We start from the raw sequence: 25134 nt of genomic DNA, 5'->3' as shown, positions 1-25134 counted from the left end.
GTGTTATCTCCTCTTCCTCCATCGTCACTAGACAGAAACAGTCCAGCCTGCGTCCAGAGACCGTTCATCAACCAGCAAACACACCACAGAAGAAGATCTCCTACAATACGGAATAAAACCATCTATCTGCATATAAAGTGTTTAAACAGTGAGAGACACTGATGACTCACTATTACACATATAATGTCACATGCATTTTAAAGATTTAAAGGGAATATTGTCCTGAAGAATGAATTCTTTTACATGTAGCTGCCAATACTTCTGTACTATGTTTGTGTACTATGTGGAGCAGACAACACAAAGAACTTATAACGATGAGATAGAGAGAGTCAAAGAGAGTACTGAACACTGCATGGTGTGTGTGTGTGTGTGTGTGTGTGTGTGTGTGAACCCCTCTAATTGAGTACATGTGTTGACAGATTAATTAAAGCAATAATTCATTTGAATGCGCTGAATAAAACATGAACGATGGTCAATACATCATTCAGTTACTGCAGCGAATGATTGAACTACACACACACACACACACACACACACACACACACACACACACACACTCAAGAAGACACTTGTCAGCACACAAACACACAATCCATTTATTATTGAGACTACTGTTAATGTATAATTCAGCAGGACTGCAGGTATCACAGGCCCGCAGACAGAAAAAGACATTTAAATGATTCAGACACACACACACACACACACACACACACACACACACACACACACACACACACACACACTGCTCTCTCTCTCACGCACACACATGAATGTTTCAGGGGTTTCATCGAGGGGTTAAATGGAGGTTAAATGGTGGAAACCAGTGAAGGACTTTTGCTAAACGTCCACTTTAATCTGCAAGTCGACCGGCGAGACGAGACGGATCGAAAACAACAAGCAGAAGAAGAAGAAGAAGAAGAAGAAGAAGAAGAAGAAGAAGGAACCGGTCACTGTGATGTTCTTGCTTTAATGTTTGGAGGTGTGATGAAAGAGGAAAGAGGCCAGAAGGGAAGAAAGAGAAGACAAAAGAGAAATGATGCAGCTTCTCTAGTGTGTCAGTGTTCATGTTAACAACACGCAGCAGATGATGAGCACTAACGTCAGGTCACCCAAACACAACACGTTTCCTTTTCTCTGACAAAACATCACTTCAGCCCACATTAGTGTTAAATCAGGACTCCTTTGGCTTCATCTGTTTATCAGACGGCATTTCTGCGTTAATCCAAATAAGTGGAGCTGAAAGGATTTCCATCTGCTGCTCTGAGCATCTGGAAATGAGTTTGAATTTAAAAAGACAATGTGGTTTAGAAGGCTCAGCCATGTACCACACATGTAGAAGAGCACAAAGCCCCACGGTGCACGGTTTGAAACCATTGTTTAGGTTTAAGCAACAAAACTACTACGTCAAGGTTATAAAAATGATCGTAGTTTGTGTTAAAATAACGCAACAACGTAACTAACGTAAATAAACGACTGAGCTCTGTGGACTGTTCTGCGTAATGTTACGTAACACAGAGCTACGTCCTGTGTTTTCTTCACTTTATATACTTCTTATAAAATCACAGAACTTTTAAACAACGTAACTTCCGACAACGGTCGCTCAGTGTACGATGTAACTTATTGTGACCGGCTGCAGAAACGTTCACATTCAACACATTTGTGGTTTTAACACTGAAAACATAAAACAAGTTCAAATATCAGTCGTTATATCTTTAAACAAATGTGGTTTGGAAATGTAATTGAAAGTGAAAGTGAAAGTAAAAGTGAAAAGCACACAAGCTCAGTTACAGTTATATATGAAGCTACTGGCACCAGGCTAACGTAGCTTAGCATGAAGACGGAAACTTGAACTGGACCCGTGTTTGGAAGGAAATAGCTCCTGATGTTGTCTGGTAAAAACACAAGACTTGTATTTCCTCCTGTTGTTTTCCCCCCGTTCCCCCGTCTGCTGCACCTCAACATAACTCCATCAGCTCCCTCTGTGTTAATATCGCCTCCTCCTCCCTCACCTCCTCCCTCACCTCCTCCCTCACCTCCTCCCTCACCTCCTCCCTCTGATTGCTGTCATTCATCACCGTGTCGCACAGAGCTCCTCCCTCCACACAGCTCGTTGTGCTTTCACTCTCTCGTTCTCTTGACTCTCTTCCTACTCGTTCACCTGCAACACTTCTCCTCTCTCCTCCTCCCTCGCCTAAAGAACTCCTCCCCTCTTCTTCATTCTCTCTCTTCTCTCTCTACTCTTCTTTCCACGTGTCTCCATCTTCCTCTCTGCAGGTTTACCTCCTCACAAGCGAGACACGTTGAGGGAAATAAACCGGAGTGAACCAGGAGAGATGCGTTCCACCGCCCCGCTGTTTGTGACTCACTCCTTCTGTAGCCGACTCTATTTCTGTGCCGGTTTCCTCTGTTCCACCTCTCCACCTCGCTCTGCTTTTTTCTTTTTCTTTCTTCAAGTCTTCCCTACAACCTGCCATGTCAGCTCACCACCACCAGTCTGTCTCTCGCTCCGTCATCCTCACCTCCCGCTCTCTCTCTTTACGCGTTTCATCCTCTTGCTCTCCGCTTCCTGTTTGCATTCAAATGAAAGCTGCTGAGCATTAAGAAGGTGTTTCAGCTGAGGTTCCAACAGTCCTGTCTGTGGACTCACTGTTTGTTCTTTGCTCTACTTTATATTGATGCCTTTCTTCATGTATAGAAGACTTTTACTGCACATTTAAGCTCCCAATCATTGTGAGAAACACAGTTCATGTGAGCTTCTGTTACTAAGATTTCTGGTTCTCTCGTGTGATTATTTGACCGACCGTCCACTCGTCTCTGTTGGATCTGGAAATCATTGAGCAGACTCTTTGACTCTTGTTTGAGTTGTGTAATCTGTCTTCAGCCTAATCAGTGAGTGCCGGCACTGGGCAACACATCAAATGAATTACAATGTATGCCCTTCGCAGGATGTGGAAAAACGTCGACATCATGAAATTTCAAAGAATCTTGCACAAAGAGATTATTTGCGGTCGTAAAGTAGATCCTGTGAAGTGCGACGTGACGAAGGTACACTGCAGCACTTCAGGGGGCTGTGGTGAGTCTGGGGGTTATCCGGCTCAGGCTCATGTTGTGGTGAGTGAAACGATCGTTTCTACAAAGACTTAAAGGCGCTCTGCACACCGAGCTCAGCTGTAGGTTTGTTCACATTCAGTCTGACCCTGCGGTGCAGCTCGGCAGCTATCTGCTGATGTCAGCAGGAACTAGTGAAGCTGTTCTGCTCCGTCTCTGCTGAAGCTGATTAGATCTGCGTGCTCTACTTAGTTCTCGCACGTGGTGCAAGTGTTTCATTATTCCTGCAGATTCCTGCAGTCTCGCTGCGTTTTCGCAGGAAAAGAAAATCAGAAATCGTCCTCAAGATGGAAAAAAGAAACGGAGCGCTGCAGAGCGAGGAGGGAGGAGCTACAGACCGCACATCAATCAATAGAAGTCAGTTGATGTCGACGCAAAATCTATAACATACAGCATGGTTTATGAAGTAGTCTGTAGCAATTTAAAACATACGGGATGAGCAGGAAATGGGCTAAAATATGCAACATTAGCAATAAAACTAAATTTCTTTATTGAAAAATCCTTAAATGTTTGAAGTGAATGACGACACTGTCATGAGAACCAATACTTGGGTACCAGTCCCTGACAATAACCCATTGTGCACAACAGAACCTTGTTATAATCTGCAGGAAAGGAGCTAGTTAGCGTTAGCTGTTAGCATCCGCGGAGCAGCACCGCCCTGCAAAACCAGTATGCAGACAGAACTGAAGGAGTGAATGTTGAAGGTCAGATTCATCCAGAAAATAATAATCACGAGTGTTTTATCGACTGCTAAGTTTCTGGTACCGTGACTTCCTGAGTATTGGGGCCGTTTTACCGGATTGCACCTCGTTACGTAACCTTCACTGTATTATAGATGGAGACTCAGCATCTCCGTCTCTCTCTCTCTCTCTCTCTCTCTCTCTCTCTCTCTCTCTCATTCCTCTGCAGCAGCAAAAGAGGAATAATTTGGGTTGTTTTGGAGCGTCGCCAGGCTCTCCCTGTTTCTCTGTCAGCAGTGTTGGACGGATTATCACACTCTCACACACAAGCAACACTTAGCGGTGCCAAGAAACCCGCCGAGGAAGAATTGATTTATGGTTTCTCTCTCCATCCATCTCTTCCTGGATCTGCCTCCATCTCTCCAACTCTTCCTAGCGTCTCCCTCTCTTCTTCTTTTCCTCGTCTTCTTCATCATATGCTTTACTTTCAATCCTCTCCTCACTGCTTGAAACAAAGAAGTCAAGAAGCCATTGATTGGCTCACTGTTCTGTACGACACACGGACCAGAAGTTTATCAATTAGCAACGGCAGCGACCGCATTTTGACCCGATTCAACCTCTTTAGTTCATCATCATATTGGATTGTTCACAGACTTCATCTCATTGGGTTAATATTCTGTTCTTGACGGCTCTATAAATATGAAATAAACAACTTTCTAAACTCATTCAGTCAGCAGAAACACAAATAAAGCTTTTAGTAATGAAGAAGAATTATATCTGTTGGACTTCAGCCTGAAACGACTGCGGTTCAGTTTGTCTTTGTGATACTTTATCTAAGTACAGCTGATCAAACCAGAGCTTTTAATCTGATGCGTCCTTTAACCCGAATATATAAATGTTAATATCAAACATTAAATCATAAGTGATGTTCACAGTAAAATTCAAAGTCAATACTAATCTTTAATTTGAGTATTCACATCATTCTGCTACCAAATGAGCCACACTGATAAAATATTAACGTTGGATCAGCCGAGGATCAATACAGGATTGGATTAGGATCAGACCAGGATCAGTTGTTGATCTGGTCATGGTCTGGTTAGGATCGGGTCCAGAATAAGATTAGGATGAGGACAAGACTGGGCTAGGATGAGGCTAGTATTGGGGTCAGGATCCGGTTAGGATCCAGTTGGGATCAGGCCAAGATTGGGCCAGGATCGATTAAAGGATCGGTTTGGATGAGATCAGGTTCAGGCCAGGATGAGGCTATAATATTGGGACAGGATCAGTTAAGGATCTGGTCAAGGTCTTGTTATAATCGGTACACGGTAAGATTAGGTTCAGGCCAGAATCGGACAAGGATCAGTTTACGATTTAGCCAAAGATTGGGTTCGGATTAGACCAAAATGAGATGACACTCGGCTGGGATCGGGCTAGTTTTGGGCCTTGATCGGACTAACGTCACGTTACGATCCAGTCAAGACTTGGCTCGGAGGATCCGGCTGGGATGGGATCAGGTTTGAGATCGGATACTTTAATTCAAACTCTTTAAATCAATGTAGGATGTATAAACTGTTTCTCCACCCCCTAATCTCCATCTGCTTTTCCACTCTCAATACGACTGCATTCAGCATGTGAGTGGTTGTTTGTGTGTATATCTTGGTGGTCATGTGTGTGTTTATCTTGTCACTGTGTTCTTGCCTCGGCGCTAATAAACACCGATGATCCGTGAAGACAGAAGTCCCATTTAAATGGCAGCCTTAATTATTAAAAGGTGTTTGAAGCGGACAGCAGGGCGTTAAAGGCCCAGTACGTATGATCTCAGCATGAATAACACAGTGTGGTCCAAGCACAGGGCTGTTAAAGATAGGGATGCACAAACATCCACCTGAAACCTGAACCCAAACCGTGAGATGCGACTTGACGGAACCAAACTCTTAAATCCGAGACCTGAACCACTCGAGAAGAGAAAGAAATATATTCTTTGGGCGCACAAAAAGGCTTTCACTGGAGGAGAGAAAGAAATCTGGCATCCATCCAGATTCATATCAGGCCTACAGTACATAAAATAAGCCCACCAGAAGAAATAAAAACTAGATATATTGCAGCCAACTACCAGCACTACTCATCTCACAATAATCCGTCTTTTCTGTTGAGCTCAACTCGTTGTTTTCCTCAAACTCTCTTCAACAAGTGCCTTCAAATGTTTACGTTATTGAGAAGTGGACGTAGTCTTCGTGACATCAAATGTTGGTTTTTCACGGTGTAGCCCCGCCCCTAAAGCATCCCCTGCTTTATGGTCTGTGTGACTCTAAATGGACCATCATTTACTAAATGAACATCATGCTGTATTGAAGAAGACTTGAAACTAGAGATTGAGACCATAAACTCATGTTTACAATGTTTACTGAGGTAATAAATCAAGAGAGAAGTAGAGTCATTTTCTCATAGACTTCTATACAACCAGAGGAGTCGCCCCCTGGTGGACACTAGACAGAATGCAGCTTTAAGACACTTTCACACGGCTTCCCTTGTCAGAACCGGAGGTTGGTTCCTGGTTTACAACAATGGACCCTTACCTCCACAAAGTAGACATTTCTCCAAAGCTAAACAAATAGTTTGGACGCTTAAACCTAACTAAAGAATTTTCACATCCTAAATCACACTTATGTTAACTTCGAACTCTTTCCAAAGCGAAGGAGTCTTCCTCACTGGGGATTTCAAGAAGCCACGTATTTTTGCTTTCATTTCTCCGTTACTGACCGTCGAGCTGGTAAAACGTCGTCTCTCTGTTCACACCTGGAATTAACATGCGTCTCCACATGCATCTTGAGTGATCAGGTCTCACTTCGCCGCTCTATATGCAAATAAACACGCACATCGTTTGCATTTGCAGAGACCCAAACGCAGCAACGCACTTCCTGTGCCTAGTCTGCCTGGAATTAAAGGAAGAAGAATTCCTCTTCTCCTTTACCTGCTTTATCATTTAGTTTCACTCCATTTTTCATCCCAACCTCCTTCAATCGGTGCCTCGTCTGTCTCCTCTTCCCTCCGTTCACACTTTCTCCTCTCACGCTTATTTATCAGAACGACCCAGAATGCACTGCAGAGGCGTTGTGAAAGGTGCCCGCCGCTTTAGCTCTCTGCCAGCCGGCTGGACATAGTTCGTTAATTCCTGTGCGTCAAACAGCCAATCAGAGAGTTTATTCTGGGTTTAGAGGAGCTCGGCATGATGGGTAACCCATGGTGTGTGTGTGTGTGTGTGTGTGTGTGTGTGTGCACTTTACCCACTGACTCGTAACCCAAAGTTACTTTGCCGTTATGTAACTCCTCATCCTTTAAACCCCAACTCGCTCTTCACCCTCTAGTTCTCTCTCTCTCTCTCTCTCTCTCTCTAGTTCTCTCTCTCTCTCTCTCTCTAGTTCTCTCTCTCTCTCTCTCTCTCTAGTTCTCTCTCCCTCTCTCTCTCTGGTTCTCTCTCTCTCTCTCTCTCTCTCTCTCTAGTTCTCTCTCTCTCTCTCTCTCTAGTTCTCTCTCTCTCTCTCTCTCTGTGTTCAGTTTATCAGAATTAAGGTTGAAAGCCGGATCAATAACCATGACCGCATCTACAGGGAGAGGAGAGGAGAAAGGAAAGGCAAAGAGGAGACAAGAAGAAAGTAGAGAAAATAGGAGGAGAAGAGAGGAGTGGAGAAGAGAGAGGAAGAGGAGGAAGAGAGAGGATAGAAAAGAAAGGCAGAGAATGGGAGAGAAGAGGAGAGGAGACAAGTCAAATTAGGAAAATCAAAAAAGAGGAGAGGAAATAAGGGGAAAGGGAGGAATGGAGAGACATTTTAGAAGAGGAAAAGAGAGAAAATACGAGGAGATGAAATAGGAAGAAATAAAGAAATGAGGAGAGGGAAGAAAGGAGAAGAGAGGAAAGAAGCAAAAGGAGAGCAAAGCAAACAAGAGGAGAGCAAATAAGAGCAGAGGAAATGAAGGAGAAGAGAGGAATTAGGAATAGGAGAGGAAATAAGAGGAAATGAAAGAATAGGAGAGTAAAACAAAGGAGAGGAAATAAAGATGAAGAGAGAAAAGGTGAAGAGCAACGAAAGGAGAAGAGGAAACAAAAAAAGAGGAGAGGGAGCCAAGAAGAAGAAGGAAACAAGAAGAGAGGAAGTATGTTAGAAGGACAGAAAGAGGAGGAGGAGAATAAACAATAAGGAGCGAAAGAGAAAGAATAGGAGAGCAAAGGAAACGAGAGGAGAGGAAATAAAGGCAAAGAGAGGTAATTAGGAAATGAGAAGGTGAAAAGATGAAGACAAACGAGAGGAGAGGAGGAAACAAAAAAGAGGAGAGGGAACAAGAGAAGAAGAGAGGGGTTTAAGAGGAGAGGAGACAAGAGGAGAGGAAGTAGGTTCGAAGGACACAAGGACACGAAGGAGGAGCAGAATAAATAATACGGACGGAGGGCGAGTCGAGAGGATGGAGAAGATTTCCCAGGAGGCCGAGACACAAGGTCAGAAAGGCAAGAACGGAGAGAGGGAGGAAGAGGAGGGAGGAGGAAGAGGAGGGAGAGGAAGAAGAGTGAGAGGAAGAGGAGGGAGAGGAGGAAGAGGAGCCAGAGGTACCGTATTGATCCCTGAGTGACACGGAGTTTATATCGGAGATGTAATTTGCATCGATCCCGTCTGAGAGTGCTGACGAGGACGCACTGACTCACACACACGTGTTCGTCATCAACAGAAGGTTGTCGGCTAGTTTACGAGCACACTATTCTCCCACAATGCAATGCACAGCGGGGAAAAGGGCGGAGCTGGAAAAAAGTCTGATTAAAATATCTTGCAGGATTTTTACAGTGTGAAGTTTCAATTTGAAGCTGCAGTTGGAAACATAAATAAAATGTGTTTTCATCATGAGACGGTTTGCTCCGGTCGACGGGCTCGTTAACTAAAATATGTTTCTGAAAACTTTAAAGCAACAAAAACAGCCACTGCAGACAGTTTGATTGACAGCTGAGACTCCTCGGCTCTGATTGGTTGTTGACTGTTTAAATCACGGACTTTAGATAAAGATTATAATTCTACTACTAGATTTAGCTTAGCTTCTTAGCATGCCAACATTTGCTAATTAGAAGTAAACACAAAGTGCAGCAGAGGCTCATGGGATGTGTATACACATGTATATGTGTGTGTGTGTGTGTGTGTGTGTGTGTGTGTGTGATTTCCTGGAGGAACAAGCGAGACACAACAAAGGAAACGCAGGTCTCAGTTTCCCGTCACACACACACACATTATATAGTTTGCTCTAAAAGCCTGGTGTTGGCAAAACACTGTGGCAGCACTTAGTGTGTGTGTCACCTCGACCTCCATCATAACACACACACACGCACACACACACACGCACACACACACACACACACACGCACACATGCAAAGACACAACAGCAGGGAGCTTAAAGGAAGTTCTCCACGCGGCGACAAACGGACCAAAGGAGAGAGAGACGAGAAAAAAAAGTGTAAAGACACGTCAGCAAGGAAACGAGGGAGGGGAGGAGGGAGGAGGGAGGAGGGAAGATGAAAGGGAACATGAGATGGTGAGGAAAGGAGGGGAGGAGATGTAACACTAAGAAGAGAGAGAGAGGGTGACGGGCGGAGGTATAAAAGATGGAGAGAGAGGTTGCAGTGTGTGGAAAGCTTACGTAAGTGTCTTTGGAGACATTTTCATAAACACACACACACACACACACACACATCTGCATAGAAACACCCACATCTGTTTTGTTCGTCAACATCTGTTGCTGTCATGGCGTCCAGAGGCCGGTGTCTCTCCTGTCGTTGCACCTGAGACACACACACACCTGCGTCCGGACAGCAGCGCTGTCGGCGGTCTGACGCGCATTCACAGGACCTACAGCAGGTCTGAAGCCGACCCGTTTCATTAAATACATGAAGTCATGAATGATATAAACTAGCGGGACACTCGGAGAGCTCAGACCTCCACCGAGGCCGCTTCAACGAGGGGAAAGTAACGCGCGTCCACGTCCCCGAGATTATGATCCGCTCAGACGTGGAACGGGTTCTTCGATGGCTTCGATGCTTCAACTTTCAACTTTCAATATTTTAAAATAATTTGACTGACACTGACTGATTTATTTATTATGAATCGACTCTGTTTCCACGTGTCACTCCTTCTTCTTCTCCGTAGAAAACACACGTTTGTTGTCGTCTGTCTCTCTTCTAAACTCCATCACTCCCACTCTTCTCTCCCTCTCTCCTCCTCCTCCGTCTCTCTCTTTACCAAACACGTGTGGATCCGTGTGATTCCTGCTGTCAGCTCTGTCTGTCTGTGTTTGTGCGTCCTCCTCCGTTCTCTGCTCATCTTTCACTTTTCATCTGCGCGTCTGTCTGTGTCGCCGCGGTGACTTTTCATTTGGCTCGAGCTGTTTCGTGAGACGACGCTGACGAAGGAGCTCGTCGGGGCGTCTGAAGCCGGAGCACGATGAGACTGTGAGGCCGTTTGTTGTTTAATGGAAACCAAGATTTGGAAATGTGTGCGTGCAAAAATGCAAAACAGACAGTTTGATAAATGAAAGTTGCTTTTTTTGAGCTGAATCAATTCTAAGAATTCATTTTATAAACGAAATGACAAACAAATGCATCACATGCAGACAACGTGATCAACTTAGTGTATTTCCTGTCAACAACAAAAGGAGGATATCGTGTTTGAAAACACAGTTCTGGGTATAAAACTGCAATACTTTCTGAGTAGTAAGAACGATACAAGTACAAAAAAGGACTGTATTTTGTATTTGTATTTTTCGTAAAAAACTTTTGGCTGAGAAATGAAATTTCGGAACAAATTACAATTTCTGCGTTTTATCCGAAGCCGTCAAAAGAGTTTTTGACCACTCAGGGCCACCGTACGTGCAAACGTCATCACCTACAATGTCACCTGAAAGGCTGAACGCACTTTACGACAAAACAAAGTCCAGAATGCAGAAATGCAGAACGTAAAGATAGATCGTTCTACATTTCTCAGAAACTGAAACAAGACCTTTGAAGAGATGAAGAACTGATGAACTTTGGCGCCTTTTCTGCATTTTTCAATTATTTTTTAAATATTAAACAAATTGAACTTTTGGTTTTAGTTTCTTTAAATGATTTACGACGTTATAACTGTGTTTTACTGCACAAAATACACGTTTGAGTTCTCTCTGCTTCTAGCTGTGGTTGCTGCAGGACTTTTATTTATTGCAGTGAAAAACGAGGCCACGTAGATTTTGACGACGTCAAACAATGATCAGTGCTGGAGGTTCGGTTGTTTGAACACTGTAATTACACAGTAAAATACTGTGAAACGTTGGCATCTGCATCATGTTGCATGCGGCTCTAATTATGAACAACTAAATGATGAAAAATGTCCGTTTCCAGCATAAAGAACATTTAGAGTCTCAGCCACCGCTGCGTGTTTCTCCCACTCATGAACCGTCAGATATTTGGCGACATATTTTCCTGTAACGGCTCTCTTCCTCGTTCTCTCCATCTCCTCTCAACAATCTGAGAATGTCTTATTATCCGCTGACAGCTCTCTCTCTCTCTCTCTGTCTCTCTCTCTCTCTCTTTCTTCCCCCTGCTTTCTAACTCCTCACATCACATCCTCCCTCCGTCTCCTCCGGTCTAAATTCGTCTCGAGAACGCCACGGGATGTTGTGAAAAATGAGACTTTTTCTGTGCTTTGTCTTGCTCAAAGGACGACTCTGGCAGAGCTGCAGCCAATTATACCTCCCAGTGAGGCGGAGTAGACGGCAGCGCACTTCAGTGCAGGTAGAAGCCGTTTCTCTGAGTCGCATCGCGGATACTTCATTAGTGTTTTACACCGAGCGGCCCGACAGCGAGGAACATACAGTTACGATGGTTTGGTTTGTAAAAACAGTGAAAGCAGTGAGAGATGGCGGCACAGTTACCCAAACCTCCACAGTGTTACGATCATATTCACATTAGTGACATGATTGCGAATACATTTAAATTATTTAACATTGTTAAAAAGGGAAAAGCTGCAGATCTGGAACCATTAAATATTTTTACATAATAAAATGGTTAAAGGAGGATTCATTCGTTTTCTGTCAAATAGATTCATCGCTTCAGCCGATCATTTTAATTTGCTCTGTCTGTAAAAATCTGTAAATTTGTAAAGTTAATTAAAGCTGTAAAATAAAAAGTACAATATTATCCTTAGAGATGTATAGTGGAGCAGTAGAAAGCTGCGTGACTTCTAATAATACTGCTAATGTGCCGTACTTGAGTAAATGAACTGCTCCTGGGCAGTAATAAAAATGTTCTGGTTAATCATTTCTGCAAATTTATTCATGTATTTAAAAATGACTAAATGTGTCTGATGCCTTCTCCTCCTACTGTGCTTCACTATGTTCTAAATGATCGACTCCGATCGCTGACCGGCCATCAGGAGCACCGGGAGAACCCGGAGAGCCCGGCTCAGCTGCTGGTCAAGGCTCTGGAGACCGTGCTGATGAGATATAATACACTAACATGCTTTTTATGAAATGTTACAATATACACTTCCTATTCTTTATTGTCATTCATAGTAGGAGACTAAAGTGCTAATTTACCGTTAAACTGCAACTAATAGCTCAGGCTGTTCTAATCTCAGTCACTGAACTCAACCAACAAACCAGCGTCTATGTGGGACACGACTTTTATTCCCTTTGCCCAGCTTGCTCAGCAAAGAGGGGAAACACTATCAAATTCTTTATTTATACCCGAACTACAGTACAACATATCAACACCAATCATGTCTAATGAAGACCTGCGTCTATACAGTAGAACATGTCAGACAGCCCTGTTTACATCTGTTCAAGTGATGTTACGGTTATGAATATTGTTCAGTAATCTAAATAAAGTGTGCCGTGGGTTAGGGTTCGGCCAGTCAAGAGTTAAAAAGCCCATTTTTTCATTCCCAGTGAAGGTCAAGTGAGCAGTTCTCATCAGTCTCTTCCTGTCGTTTACCTCAATGTTAACCGGTCAGGAGAGAAGCCTTTTACTGCTCCATCCTTCTTTCCCTTTCCCTCCTTCCTCCTCCTCCGTCCACCACACCAGGGACATAAAGTTCCTCCTAAATCGTCTCCTACGTCACCACCCCTGCCTGGAGGAAGAAGCTTCCCTCCTAAATCCTTTGGCCTGGAACAGCAGCTTCCCGACGTCTTCCCTTTAATCCATCCTTCCATCACCCTTAATGTTTTGCCGCACCAAGGGGGGAAGAAGTCATTCACTTATCCCGTTCTCTGTGTTGGTAGATGCCCCAATCCGTCCCTTTATCGTGAGCCTTTGCACACGTACGTTATGGAAAATGTGTCCTGATGTTTGGAAAGGTTACACACCAAACAGTCTTTTATTTTTGCAAATAAAGTATCGAAAGTCGTCAAAGATCTGAGTCATATTAATGTTTTTTGCCAAAGTCCTCATATGGCTGCTTAGCATGAACACAGTTAGCATGAATATACAACTAGCATGCTAACCTGCTAACCTGTGCATTATGCAACATTCTGAATGAACAGAAGTAGAGTTAGCATCGTGTTTCTATCGACATACAGAGAGGCTCCTCTTCACAGAGTCGGCCATGTTTCTACTGTAGCCCAGAACGGACAAACCAAACGATGGCGTGTCACAGCGTGTCTAATGCATTTTGTAATTCTTACTTGCATTTACCGAAGTTTGTGTGCCATGAAAACAATCAAATAAAATGACACTTGCTGCAAACTCCCTAAAATCTTTAACCTGTGAACTTCAATGTCACTAGCGTGTCGAGCCCTGTTCAGATTGAAGATCGTCACCTCTCACTTCCTGTTCTTATGCCTCCCTGTCTCCCTCAATCCATCCACCTATCATCCCTCTCCCCACCTCCCCCTTCGCTCCGTCCTTCCACTCCAGCTTTCATCCGTCTGGCAGCACCGCTCCGTCGCAGAGAGCTGGAAACAGCAGGACGGACGGAGAGAGACGGGAGATCGCCTTGGGGTTTTCCAACTCTGTTTCATTCTCTGAGTCTATCTCATCAAATCTCTTTCTTCACTCACGATCCCTCCAGATATCTATTCGTCTGTCTTTCCGTCCCTTTATCTCTCTCTCTCTCTCTCTCTCTCGTTCTGACAACGTCCCTCAATTCCTCAAAGACAATTAAACGTTGTACTGCAGGAGTGTTTTTAACAGATCTAACTCGGGCAGAAGGTTGTAGTTTGTTTTCCTCAAATGGGCCAAACAGAAATCTATATTATAGTCACATATAGATACTTCTAAATGCATTATATATAAATGCTCCTTCATAGCCTAGCGTTAGCTTTTTACTTCTGCTGATTGTATTCACGCATTAAACATCATAAAAGTGGTGTTCATTGGTGAAGATTATCTTGTTGATCTAAAACGTTCTGAGCATGCAACATTTAGTGTATTAGCGCGTGAACGATATATGATACAACAATGACATGTTAGCATGTCAGCACATCAATATGCCATCAACAAGGATGCCAATAGAATGTATTGTAACTAGAATATATGAACATATAATGGATATTTACCATTTACATGCAAAGTCAGTGCATCACTAAAGTCTAGAAGTATTCGTGCTTAATGCTGGAAACGTCAGTATGGAAAGTCGTCCAAAGGTCGTCGCAATATTTCACTCTGTTGTAGATTTGAACAATTCCATCCCAAGAGCTGCAATATGTTCAGGCACAAACAGAAGAAGTCTGTTTTCCCGTAAACAAGCTTGTTACTTCAAAAAGGTCAACTCTTCAGTCACCGATGAAAAGGCAGGCCGGCTGCGTCTCGCCTCATCTAAAGAGACTTTTAAGAGCCCGACGTACTCCTCTCTAGTCACTCTATCCGGGTCGAGTCCCTACCTCTTTTTGGTGGTATTTGATGGCCAGTTTGAGCTTGGCCAGGTCGTGGCACTGCCTTGGGTCCAGCTCCTCGCTCTGGTCGTTGTCTCTGTGGTTCAGGATGGTCTCCAGCTCTCTAGAACTCCTGGCCTGGTCCAGAAGGTCTTTGGCGAACCGTTTGCACTGCTGCGACAGCTCCTCGTACTCCTGACGGAACTCGTTCTCCACCTGAGAGGAGGAGGTGGCAGAAAACCTCGTTACCAAGTATTTACGATGCGTCTATAGAGGTCGATAACTTTGACTTCCATCGCTCGATCCTACAGCCCCAAGCTCTCAAGAGCTTGCATTGCTGCAACAGCTTCACGCGCTTCTTAGAAAACTCAAAAGTCAAAAGGTATTGTTACCGAAGATAAAACGTATTCTCAGCCAGAAGAATGAAGCCTTCTCTGACAAGAGTGCTCGAACGTATAGCACAAACAAATGAGTAACAAACAATATCGGATGTTTTTTATAGCTCATGGAGTTCAGGATGTGGCGTCCCTCCAGTAGAGTTCTTGAATTAACGCCAAAGAGGACGGTAGCTGCTCTTAAAGGCTCCTGATGGACCAGCACTTTATGCGGACACTTTAAGTTGCCGTCTCATTTAATTTGACAGCAAGCTATATATTGTGGACATAAAAATACACAAGGGCTATACTGGCCCAAATACATCACTGACGAGTCCCTGAGACTAAACCTTTTCTCCACTCCCACAAGACCTCTAAGGAAAGCCCTTCGTCAGCGTCTGTACCTTGCTGAGCTCTTTGAGTTCCCAGCCCAGTCTGAAGGCAGTGAGGATGGGATCTTCACTGGACAGCGCGATGAGGGACGGCGAGGCCAGAGCCTTGTAGATGTTGAGTCGAGACCTCGAATGCCGAAGACTGTCGACCTGCAGAAGGTGACACGGAGAGAGACGAACAAGAGGAGAAAGATTTAGACTTTTAAGGTTTAGAACCAACCCGTACCATATCGTACAATGATCGGCCCGTGTGTACTTTGAGGAATACCAAGAAAGAAATGGACAATTTTCACCCTGATTGCCTCATCTACTTGTGTTGGTCGTATAGAGGCATCAGGATTGAATTGAGACTGTTTCATAATCAGCTAAAAGTTCCTCACAGCAACTTTGATGTTAAAATAATTACAAATAAAAGTCCTGCTATATTTACGTAAAATTGTAAAAGTACTTGTTTTGCAGAAAATTGTCCGTTTTTGAGTGATATAATAAGGAACGAGTGTTTTGAATTAATTACAATTTGTAACTCTTCTATTTCTTTCTCTTAGGAGTGTTCTGTACAGCGCTTTATGTTGGATGCTTTGTTACAGTATTTGTTGTTGTTTTAGAACAGATGATGAAACAAATGTCAGTGCTGGAGGTGCAAATTGGGAGTAATCGCTGTAAACTCCTATATTGATTTTCAGCAAAACAAACTGTGCATTAAGGAGAAACGATCACTTACCTCTGAACTGGAGACGCACTCGACACAGTCACATCGTATCTGGTGTGGTCTGGGAATGGTGACCTATACAGAACAACAACACAATTAACGATGAATCATCACAGCCGCCTTCCAAATCCTGATTCAATATTCAAGTAAACACTCTTCCTGAAAGGCTTGCTTTTATTATATCACTTTTGCATTTGTATTCAGAGTAATCACCTTCCGCTGGACGAGCAGCTTGATGATCTCGTAGTTGTTGGTGTGAGCAGCGAGCATGATGGGAGTTATATCCGGGGTGAACTCTGAGAACTGACTGTCCATCATCAGCGAGGGAACCTGAAGAAAAACAGGTATTTTTCATGTAATTACACGTATCATATGACAAGTGGACCACAATGAAAGATGATATCTAATGTTAAATAACTTTTATTGTGCAGTGTAAAAGACATCATTTCAGCTCAACATGTGGCGCTGTTACGTAAAAAGTGAACAGCTCAAAGCAAGAGACGAATTAGCCAAATGATGAATCAAATTAAACTCACATGAATCTGATTAAAACAAATTAAATTTGTGTAATGCATTCGACAAAAGAAGTTTCCTGCTGCAGAGGTACATTTATTTAAAGCCACATCCTCTCCAGAGCTCATTATATTCCTCAGTGACCCTGAACACCTGCTGTAGTCTGAGAGAAACTGAGTGAAAGAGTGTTTCATTACCAAGTGAAAGCCAGGCGGTCTAGAGGTTTATGGTCATATATGAATAAGAGACTTAAAAGGTGGTTTTGAGAGAGCAGACCATTCTGAAAACCACGTTGCTGTATTCTAGATATTTGTCCCGACCTTTGATAACAGCCATTAGTTCCCATTCAATACAATTAGCAAACTATAACAGTGTGTTATACATATTCCAATGAATGGAAACCAACGACTGCCAGGAATGCAAGGGACAACAGAAAAAAGAAAAATGTACGCTGTTTGTAGTTTAGTTATTTAAGTTCACTATAAGAAACAATTGGTTGGGTTAGGGTTGATTGGGTTGGGAACCACTAATATGTAGCTTGAAGCTGCAAACACACTCCTCATTCATGACTGATCTACATCTTTCTTTTTTTTTACGATTAAATTAACAATTTGACATTTTAGGAAATATACTTATTAGTTGGTTAGCTTAGCTTAGCATAAAGACTGGAACCAGAAGGAAACCAGTAGCCTGGTTCTGTCCACATAATCCACCGACCAGCACCTCTAATTAACATGTTGTTTCTCGTTTGTTTGATCCGTACAGAAATGTGTAAAAAGGACAATTTGTGCAGCAACATCCTGGAGTCTCTGCCGGTTGCCGGGCAACCTAACCATGACGACGAGACTGCCAGTGCAGCATGTGATGAATCCTGGACGAATGTTTTTGGAGGAGGAGATGATTTCTGTCTCAAGTGTCGAGATTGTGCAAGTTATCGGCGGATCAACTCCAAACCAAACACGAGGGATTGTAAAAGCAACATGAACGGCTGCTGTTGAATACGACATAATTCAACCATCATAACAATGATAATGATTTAACCTCCAGCATTCACAAGCACAATGTAGACATTTATTGAATGTTCTTTTTTAGGTCAATAGAACTGATGAACACAATGTGAAAGCTGATAAATTGGAGATTAATTGAAATACACAGCAGTGTGTAAAGTTGTTCCCGTCATACATGAGGTATCTTTTTAAAGGTTGAAACTTTATAAGAGTGTATATCATGAGGGAAGTACATGATACTAACCTATGTTTCATAAGTTGTTGCAGTGTTTTCTTTTTTTGGGTTGATGCCATTATTTACACAGATTTACACTATTTTTATCCATTTTGAAAATTTCTGCAAAACTTGCAATTTTTCCGCGACTTAATGGCGAGATCTTCAGTTCTGTAAACTGCTCAGAAACGCCCTTATTGTCAGCAAACCTATGAGCCATACATCCCCTGACTGCTTAAGGTCTGTAGTTTGTGGTTGTAAAGTTTCACGAGGCTGTGATGTTTAGTAGCTTCCATACTTCAGTAATGCTTCTTTTGTAGTTTTTTTAACCCAAACATTTTCCCAAATGTCTTCCTGAAACCTGACTAAGTAGTTTTGTTGCATAAACCGAACAAAGTTGTTTCCTGTGAAGACAGTTTATATAGAAAAGACTGTCTGCATGTTAGGAGAGGAAATAGACACGTGTTGATGGACCTTTTGTAGCCACAAAAAATAAATAAATAGTGACGTCACGTTTCAAAAAATGGTTTCACCACAAAGACATGTCTATGAGGACTAACATGTGAATACAATCGGGCTCATTGGATCCACAAGAGTCTGAGCCTTCCAGTCAAACCTAATTTATGCAAATCCAGAACTGTTTAGGGATGCCAATATGCAGATATATTTAAAATACAGCATTTTTTAAAATAACTCATTTATAATGCTTGGTTTTTGCCCTAAATTGCATGGCATCATCTTAAAGTCACATGTCTGTAAAGGGGGAGACTTTTCATCCATCCATCCTGAAGTGAGAGGTCAAAGGACCCAACAGAAAAAGTCTTTAACTTCCTAAACCCGACCTGGCGAGCGAGCATGACGTTGATTCATTAGGTTGTCTATTCTCATACGTGCCTTCGCTCTTCAGCTTGTGCTTGGTTAAACATCTGAAGAAGGTTTATTTATGTCAACAAGAGCTCAAGAACAACAAATACATGTTTATATATTCGGCTTATGAATGCTCAACACGGGGACTTTAAAGTAGCGCGTTTCCAAATTGAGAATAAAGATGAAAATGTGTGTGCAAGCCGCAAAAACACCAGGCGTCTGAATCCTGTGAAACACACACATACACACACACACACACACACACACACACACACACACACACACACACACACACAAAGACATCAGAAGAAGGAGTGAGAGGAGCAGACTTGAGGAGGAGGAACACATGTGGACTCTTTCATCTCTCAGAGGGAGAACCAAGCAGAGTGCTTCTCTCCGTCCTCCTCCTTTAATCTCCTCCTCGGGCTTTCGCTCCTTCTCTCCTTCCCTCTCTCCTTCCCTCTCCTCATCTCACCTCCTGCTATCTTTGTTTTTCTTTTCCCCCTCCTCCTCTCATCCCTCCCTCCTCTTCTGCTCCTCCCTCTCTCTCACTCCTCTACTGCCAAAATCTTTTTTGTTTTCCTTTTTTATTTTTCCTGCCGTGATAAAGAGTGTGAGAGCAGCTGCCACGGGATTAAAGACACACACACACACTCACACACACACACACACACACACACACACACACACACACACACACACACACACACACACACACACACACACACACACACACACACACACACACACACACACAGGTACACTACCTATATAGTTTGGGTGTTTTATTGATTTTTCATCTGAAAAGGAGAAAATGTTTCAAATGATTTTCCTGCATCGAGATATTTCTGTCTCCTGCTGCCGGTGATGAGGACCGATCAGGATTCACTCCCACTAGGACTGACCCACATACCAAAGAAAATCTGCAATATTTTCTGTTTTCTGTTTATTTGTTGCGCAGTACTTTCAGAGGTCTTCCTGAACATACATGTCCGCTCGGTCAGGACCAACTTTCTAGCGTACAGGTTAGCCAAGCACACCAGAGTGTGACGCTCCGCTACGGTGGCAGGAAACACGGGGTTAACGCTCAGATGAGCGGCTTTGTGCCGCCAACGTTTTTCTTGTTATTTCATTTTCAACTGGTTTTTGTGAGTAATTGTTGTTTTTTTGAGTAAAAATCCAACTTAATATGAAAATAAATAAATAAATAACACACATGTTTAACACATCCACTGATAAAAGCACACGCAGATCCTCAACACACACACACACACACACACACACACACACACACACACACACACACACACACACACTTAAATCTTTCACACATCAAAGGAAAGTGTTTCCTCATCGGCACCGCTGTCTCTCTCTCTCCCTTCCTTCTTTCCTCATTCCTTCCCTCTTTCACTTTCATCTGGCTTCGCTTCAGTGTCGCCATCTCTCCTTCTCTCTGTTTTCTCCCTCCCTCCTTCATGCAACTCTCCCTCTCTTTTGATATTTGTACGCTCTTCCTTCCTTCCTTCCTTCCTTCCTTCATTCCTTGTGTTGCTGCCTCATCCCTTTCATATCTGGTGCGCTGGTGATGCAGAGAGAGCTGCGTTAGTTATTTGGTGGAGAAGGAGAGCGGCGTAGAGAGAAGGGAGCGAGGAGAGATAAAAAAAAGGGGGAGCGAGGGAGGAGGATGCAGAGGGAGAAAGAGAGAGAGAGAGAGAGAGAGAGAGAGAGAGAGAGAGAGAGAGAGAGGGGGGGGGGAGTCAGATTGAGTCAGACGGAGAGGGAGACGGCAGGAAAGGTCAACAACAGTTTTTGATCACCAGGAGAAGATAAAAGGAGTCGACTCTACCTGTCGGCTGGGAATGAGGAGAAAACACACACACACACACACACACACACACACACACACACACACACACACACACACACAGTTCTTAATATAGACATCTACATGCAAATAAACACACACTTTAACCCTGAGACCAACAGTCACGTGACAAAGAAATCGGTGAAACTTGGACTGAACTGCTGCTGAACACAGAGCAGAGAGGAGAGGCTGGAACAACGTAGCTTCATACACAGAGAACGTAGAAGCTTTATTCCAACTTTGTAAAGTGTTTATTAGTTACCGACTGTTTTGTCTTCTTGTTTTCTGCTTCGTAAGTTTAGAGTTTAGAGAGCAAACTTCTTTCCCCTGACTTTAGTCTCCTGCTGCTCCAGCTGTCAGTCTCTCAGATTCAACCCTTAAATCCGTAGTTCATTGTTAAACAGCAGCTTCTATCACGAGATCTACACAAACCAGGCAACTCATTTCTAGATGTCGAGCGATGACTTCTGCTGTCAGATTCCATCAGCTGGTTCCCTGCTGTGCTTGTTTTATGTGAGCTGATCCACTTTAAAGTGAGAACATTTACATAAATGACATCACGCTAACAGGTTGAGGCTAACGCTACACGATGTTTAGCGACGGTGCACATGTCATTATACACTTCATATACTGGGCATTTTAAAATAAATGGTATTGTTTTTCAACATTTATATATTTAAATATCCATATATAAGAATATGTAAATGTTAATTATGTAATTTAACTCGTGCATAATGATCTATAAATGATAATGAGAGACAATAACAATCTATTAATTAAATATGAATAAATGTGTGAGATGTTACGTCTGTTTTCATATTTTATTGCTTAGATTTTGTATCTTAGATTTTGTATGTTATTTACAGCAGGTTGTGTGTGTGGCTCCAAAATAATTAAAGAGGAAAAAAATATATAAATTAATAAAATACGCAACAGACAGAAAGATAAACAAACAGGAGAGAGAGGAGAGAGAATGAAGTAAAATGAGAAACAGAAGCACATCAACAACAAAAACAGATTTGTTTCCGTCTTCGTCCAACTGAGAGGCGACCAAAAAAAAAAACTTCCCACAATCCTCTGCGTTCGGCCAAGGGTTGGTTGCCACAGCGACGCGGAGCCTCGCAGCATCAGACCGTCCAGAAATTAATGCAGAAGAAGAAATCTGTTTCTCTTCAATTTAAAATGTTCCTCTTTTACTCCCTCTCTCTCTCTCTCTCTCTCTCTCTCTCTCTCTCTCTCTGCTTTGATCTCTCTCTCTCTCTCTCTCCCTCTCTGTTCTCCCTCATGATTTTGAATCTCCCTCACTCTGTCACTTCCTCTCCCTGACTCTCCCCTCTTCGACCCCCCTTAACACCTACACATTATCTGAACTGTGCAACATGTTCTTTTACTCTCTCTCACCCACACACACACACACACACACACACACACACACACACGAATGCTGCAGTGAGGCACACAAACACACGTCTGTCTCTGAATCCTATTTCACAGTGTGTCTATAAAACCAGCTGTTTAATTTCCATCCTCTCAGCAGAATGTGGAACGGAGCGTAAAACAATGAATGGATGCTCTTCATCACGCGCCGCACACACCAATGGAAAAAAATCAACCCGCACAGACGCACATTTACAGACGAGTAAACGCAGACGCGTTTGTGCGTGAACGCGTCTGGAGGAGACGGATTGAGAACGCGCTCGCTCGTCCACGCACCTGTTTCTCGCCGCTGGGCCTCCTGTGTGACAGCAGCAGCTCCACGGCGCCCACCACCTCCTTCCTGATGGCGTACAGCAGGGCGTCGCCGGTGTGGATGCCGTGGTCGAGCAGGAGCTCCATGATCTCCAGGTTCTCGTTCTCGATGGCGATGAGGAGCGCGCTGCGGCCCAGCGGGTCCAGACAGTTCACGTCCATGTTGTAGTAGACCTCCGCCTCGCGGAGGGCGTGTTTGACCCCCGCATAGTCACCTGGAGAGGAGGGAGGGAGCACACACAGACTGTTTTTCTACCTTGAATACCTGCTACAGCGTTACAACGTGTTCCAAAAGCAAAAAATACTAAAATACTTCAAGTTAAAGTCCTGCGTTGATCATCTTGGCAACGCTTTATATTAAGGTCCTTGTAATAAGCATTAATTAACAGTTAAATATGCCCTTTACGTTCTCATGAGATGTTTATTAACATTATTATCTGTTAGTAAGAAACTTACCTTTTATATCAATGTTAAATGTTGCTTTATTTAAATTAATACATATTTAACTACGTATTTATAAGCAGTTAACTATGCTTTTGGAAGGTAATGGATTCTTTTATTTCACATTAATGAGCACTACATGCTTTCAAGGTTGCATGTGAATAAATAACTGCGTATGAATACATTTTTTGCAGTGAAGCACAAAAAAAGATTTTCAAATTTTTCAAAGTTTGAAATATAAAGAGACAGTTGTGATGATTTGCTGCAGTGAGGACACTTGTGAACTATTGGCTGCAGTCCGGCTGACCAGCTGCTTGTACAGATATCACACGGTGTCGACTCAGCATCATTTGGGAGGTGAGTGGAGCAGCAGAACGAAGGCATAGGGGAACTATTGTGTCGCTAACAGAGATAAATAGTTACCTTTCTCCACAGCGGTGAGGTAGGCCCTCTCCTCTGCAGACAGCTCCACTTCCGCCCGCACGATCTGAAGCGGGATGCGGTCGCGGTACGGCGAGTACGTCGCCTAAACAAACACAAACAATGAGAACACAAAAAACGTTTTAAAAAGAGGGAATCAGATCTGTAGAAATCCCAAAACTCTTCTAACTAAATCATTTCTGGGGGACCCTTCTAAACAATTATGGAGCCATAAAAAAGGTAGCTTTTCTTTTTCAGTTATTTATTAAATCCTCATGTTTGAATGTACAGATGAGGCATTCTTCTACGACTGTGATCAGAGAGAGAATTGTTTTCAAGCCACAGATTGCCGTCCCCAGAGCCATATGGCCGAAACTGTAAATATTTGAACAAAACTGTCTTCGGGCTTAAACAGGCTTATGAGTTAAATATCCTCTGCTGTTTGTTTGTTTGCAAAATGAAATTCTTTGTCACATATATGTTCATGCTGTGGTGGATACTTTACTTCATAAGTGGAGTCATCATCATCCATCATCGCGTTACAACGGGACGAGACACATAAGACTGTTGTTGAAAATATGAATTTGGTGTTGAAGTAACAATTAAGTCACTGTAAATAACACCAGAGGTGAGATGTGATACACTCATGGATGATTTTATTTTACTCCACACTGTGAAAACAGAAAGACGACGGAAAGACTTTTCGTCCTATGTGTGTGTGTGTTTTTCTTGCACATCTATCTTTGTGGGGACCATTCAATATTTTACAACTAAGTAAGGACATCCGGTCCTTACGTTGTCAAAGGGCTTTTGAAGCGTTAACACTCGTTTTAAGGTTTTGGATCTGCCTGAAGAGATGTAATGGAGTGCGACTGTGTCTGTGTTTGACTCACCTTCTTGTAGTACAACTGTGTCATGGGATTCATCGGGCCGGTCTGGAACAAAGACAGGAAGAAGTGAGAGTTATGATAAATACTCATTAACCATTAGATTTTTGCTGGCATCCTGACACAATGGAAGAGAGTTGAATTTGACTCGTGCTCAAAGGATTGGAAAATTACATTAAAAGAACCCTATAAGTCAGGACGTCAGGACCGTTTACATTGTTCCCTCTGTAAACTGTTGACACTGTGTTCTGTGGATTATGCAGAGTAACTTGTACATTGTTTCTGGAGTGCACAAACAAACAAACTCCAGCTGGTAGAAATCCCAGCAGCAGATATCCCAAATCACAGCAAATGAAAGCTCAAGTGTCCGCCTGGCATTGAACACTCAACTAGAAAGTGAGCTGTCAACCTCTTTGTCTCATCATGATTACATAGAGATAACGTAAACAACAACAATGCATTTTTGTGTGCAGGTTAAAATAACTATTCCAGACAACTTAAAATAAATTAAAGACCTAAAACTGAATATTTTACCCAGCTACAGATCGGTGAAAACACCCAGTTTCATTTCATTCTTATTGACATTTGGAGACTTTGCAGAGAACCAGCAGACAGCAGAGATAAAACCGTCCAACCTGAGACTCAACTGACACACTGAGAGACAGTGATGGACGTGCCGGCAGTTGAAGCAGTGCAGATTAGTGCCTCGACATACATTTAGCTCAATAACCAGCATACAGACCATTAATAAGCCTCATCCCAGTGTGTTAGCGGCTCCGGTCTTCTTAATACATGTAATCCCCATGAACCACTGCCTCCCGGAGAACGTTTAGAAGCTCTGCTTGTTTGCACATTGCTGTTTATTTGTGTAGGTTTTCATCACGTTGACTTATTGCACCGTAATTCCCCCACATTTGTTTACTTTGGGAGCGAGCGCTGTTCGACAGTTGATGCATTTTGATTGCTTCACATTTTCCTACGCAGTGTGGGATTAATTTCCAAGCAGTGGGGGAGCTGTCAAAATGAATCCAGA

The 25134-nt window shown here is 43.0% G+C and overlaps 1 protein-coding gene across 1 annotated transcript in view; it reads right to left on the bottom strand.

The window, feature by feature from the left end:
- trpc5a (transient receptor potential cation channel, subfamily C, member 5a) overlaps positions 1 to 24140 on the bottom strand; it is a gene marked incomplete at both ends in the record, with an annotated part of 48075 nt that extends 23935 nt beyond the window's left edge. The window contains 7 exons of the mRNA XM_079185149.1: positions 14674 to 14880; positions 15443 to 15580; positions 16152 to 16214; positions 16353 to 16469; positions 22318 to 22568; positions 23218 to 23320; positions 24108 to 24140. Of these exons, the coding sequence (XP_079041275.1) occupies positions 14674 to 14880; positions 15443 to 15580; positions 16152 to 16214; positions 16353 to 16469; positions 22318 to 22568; positions 23218 to 23320; positions 24108 to 24140 (912 nt within the window). The remainder of the gene's footprint in view (positions 1 to 14673; positions 14881 to 15442; positions 15581 to 16151; positions 16215 to 16352; positions 16470 to 22317; positions 22569 to 23217; positions 23321 to 24107) is intronic.
- Between the last annotated feature and the right edge of the window lie 994 nt (positions 24141 to 25134).

This window comes from Pholis gunnellus, assembly GCF_910591455.1.
Source record: "Pholis gunnellus genome assembly, chromosome: 23".
NCBI classification, from domain to species: domain Eukaryota; kingdom Metazoa; phylum Chordata; class Actinopteri; order Perciformes; family Pholidae; genus Pholis; species Pholis gunnellus.
Note: the sequence above shows the minus strand (reverse complement) of the source record. Positions and strands in the feature narration are given on the sequence as shown.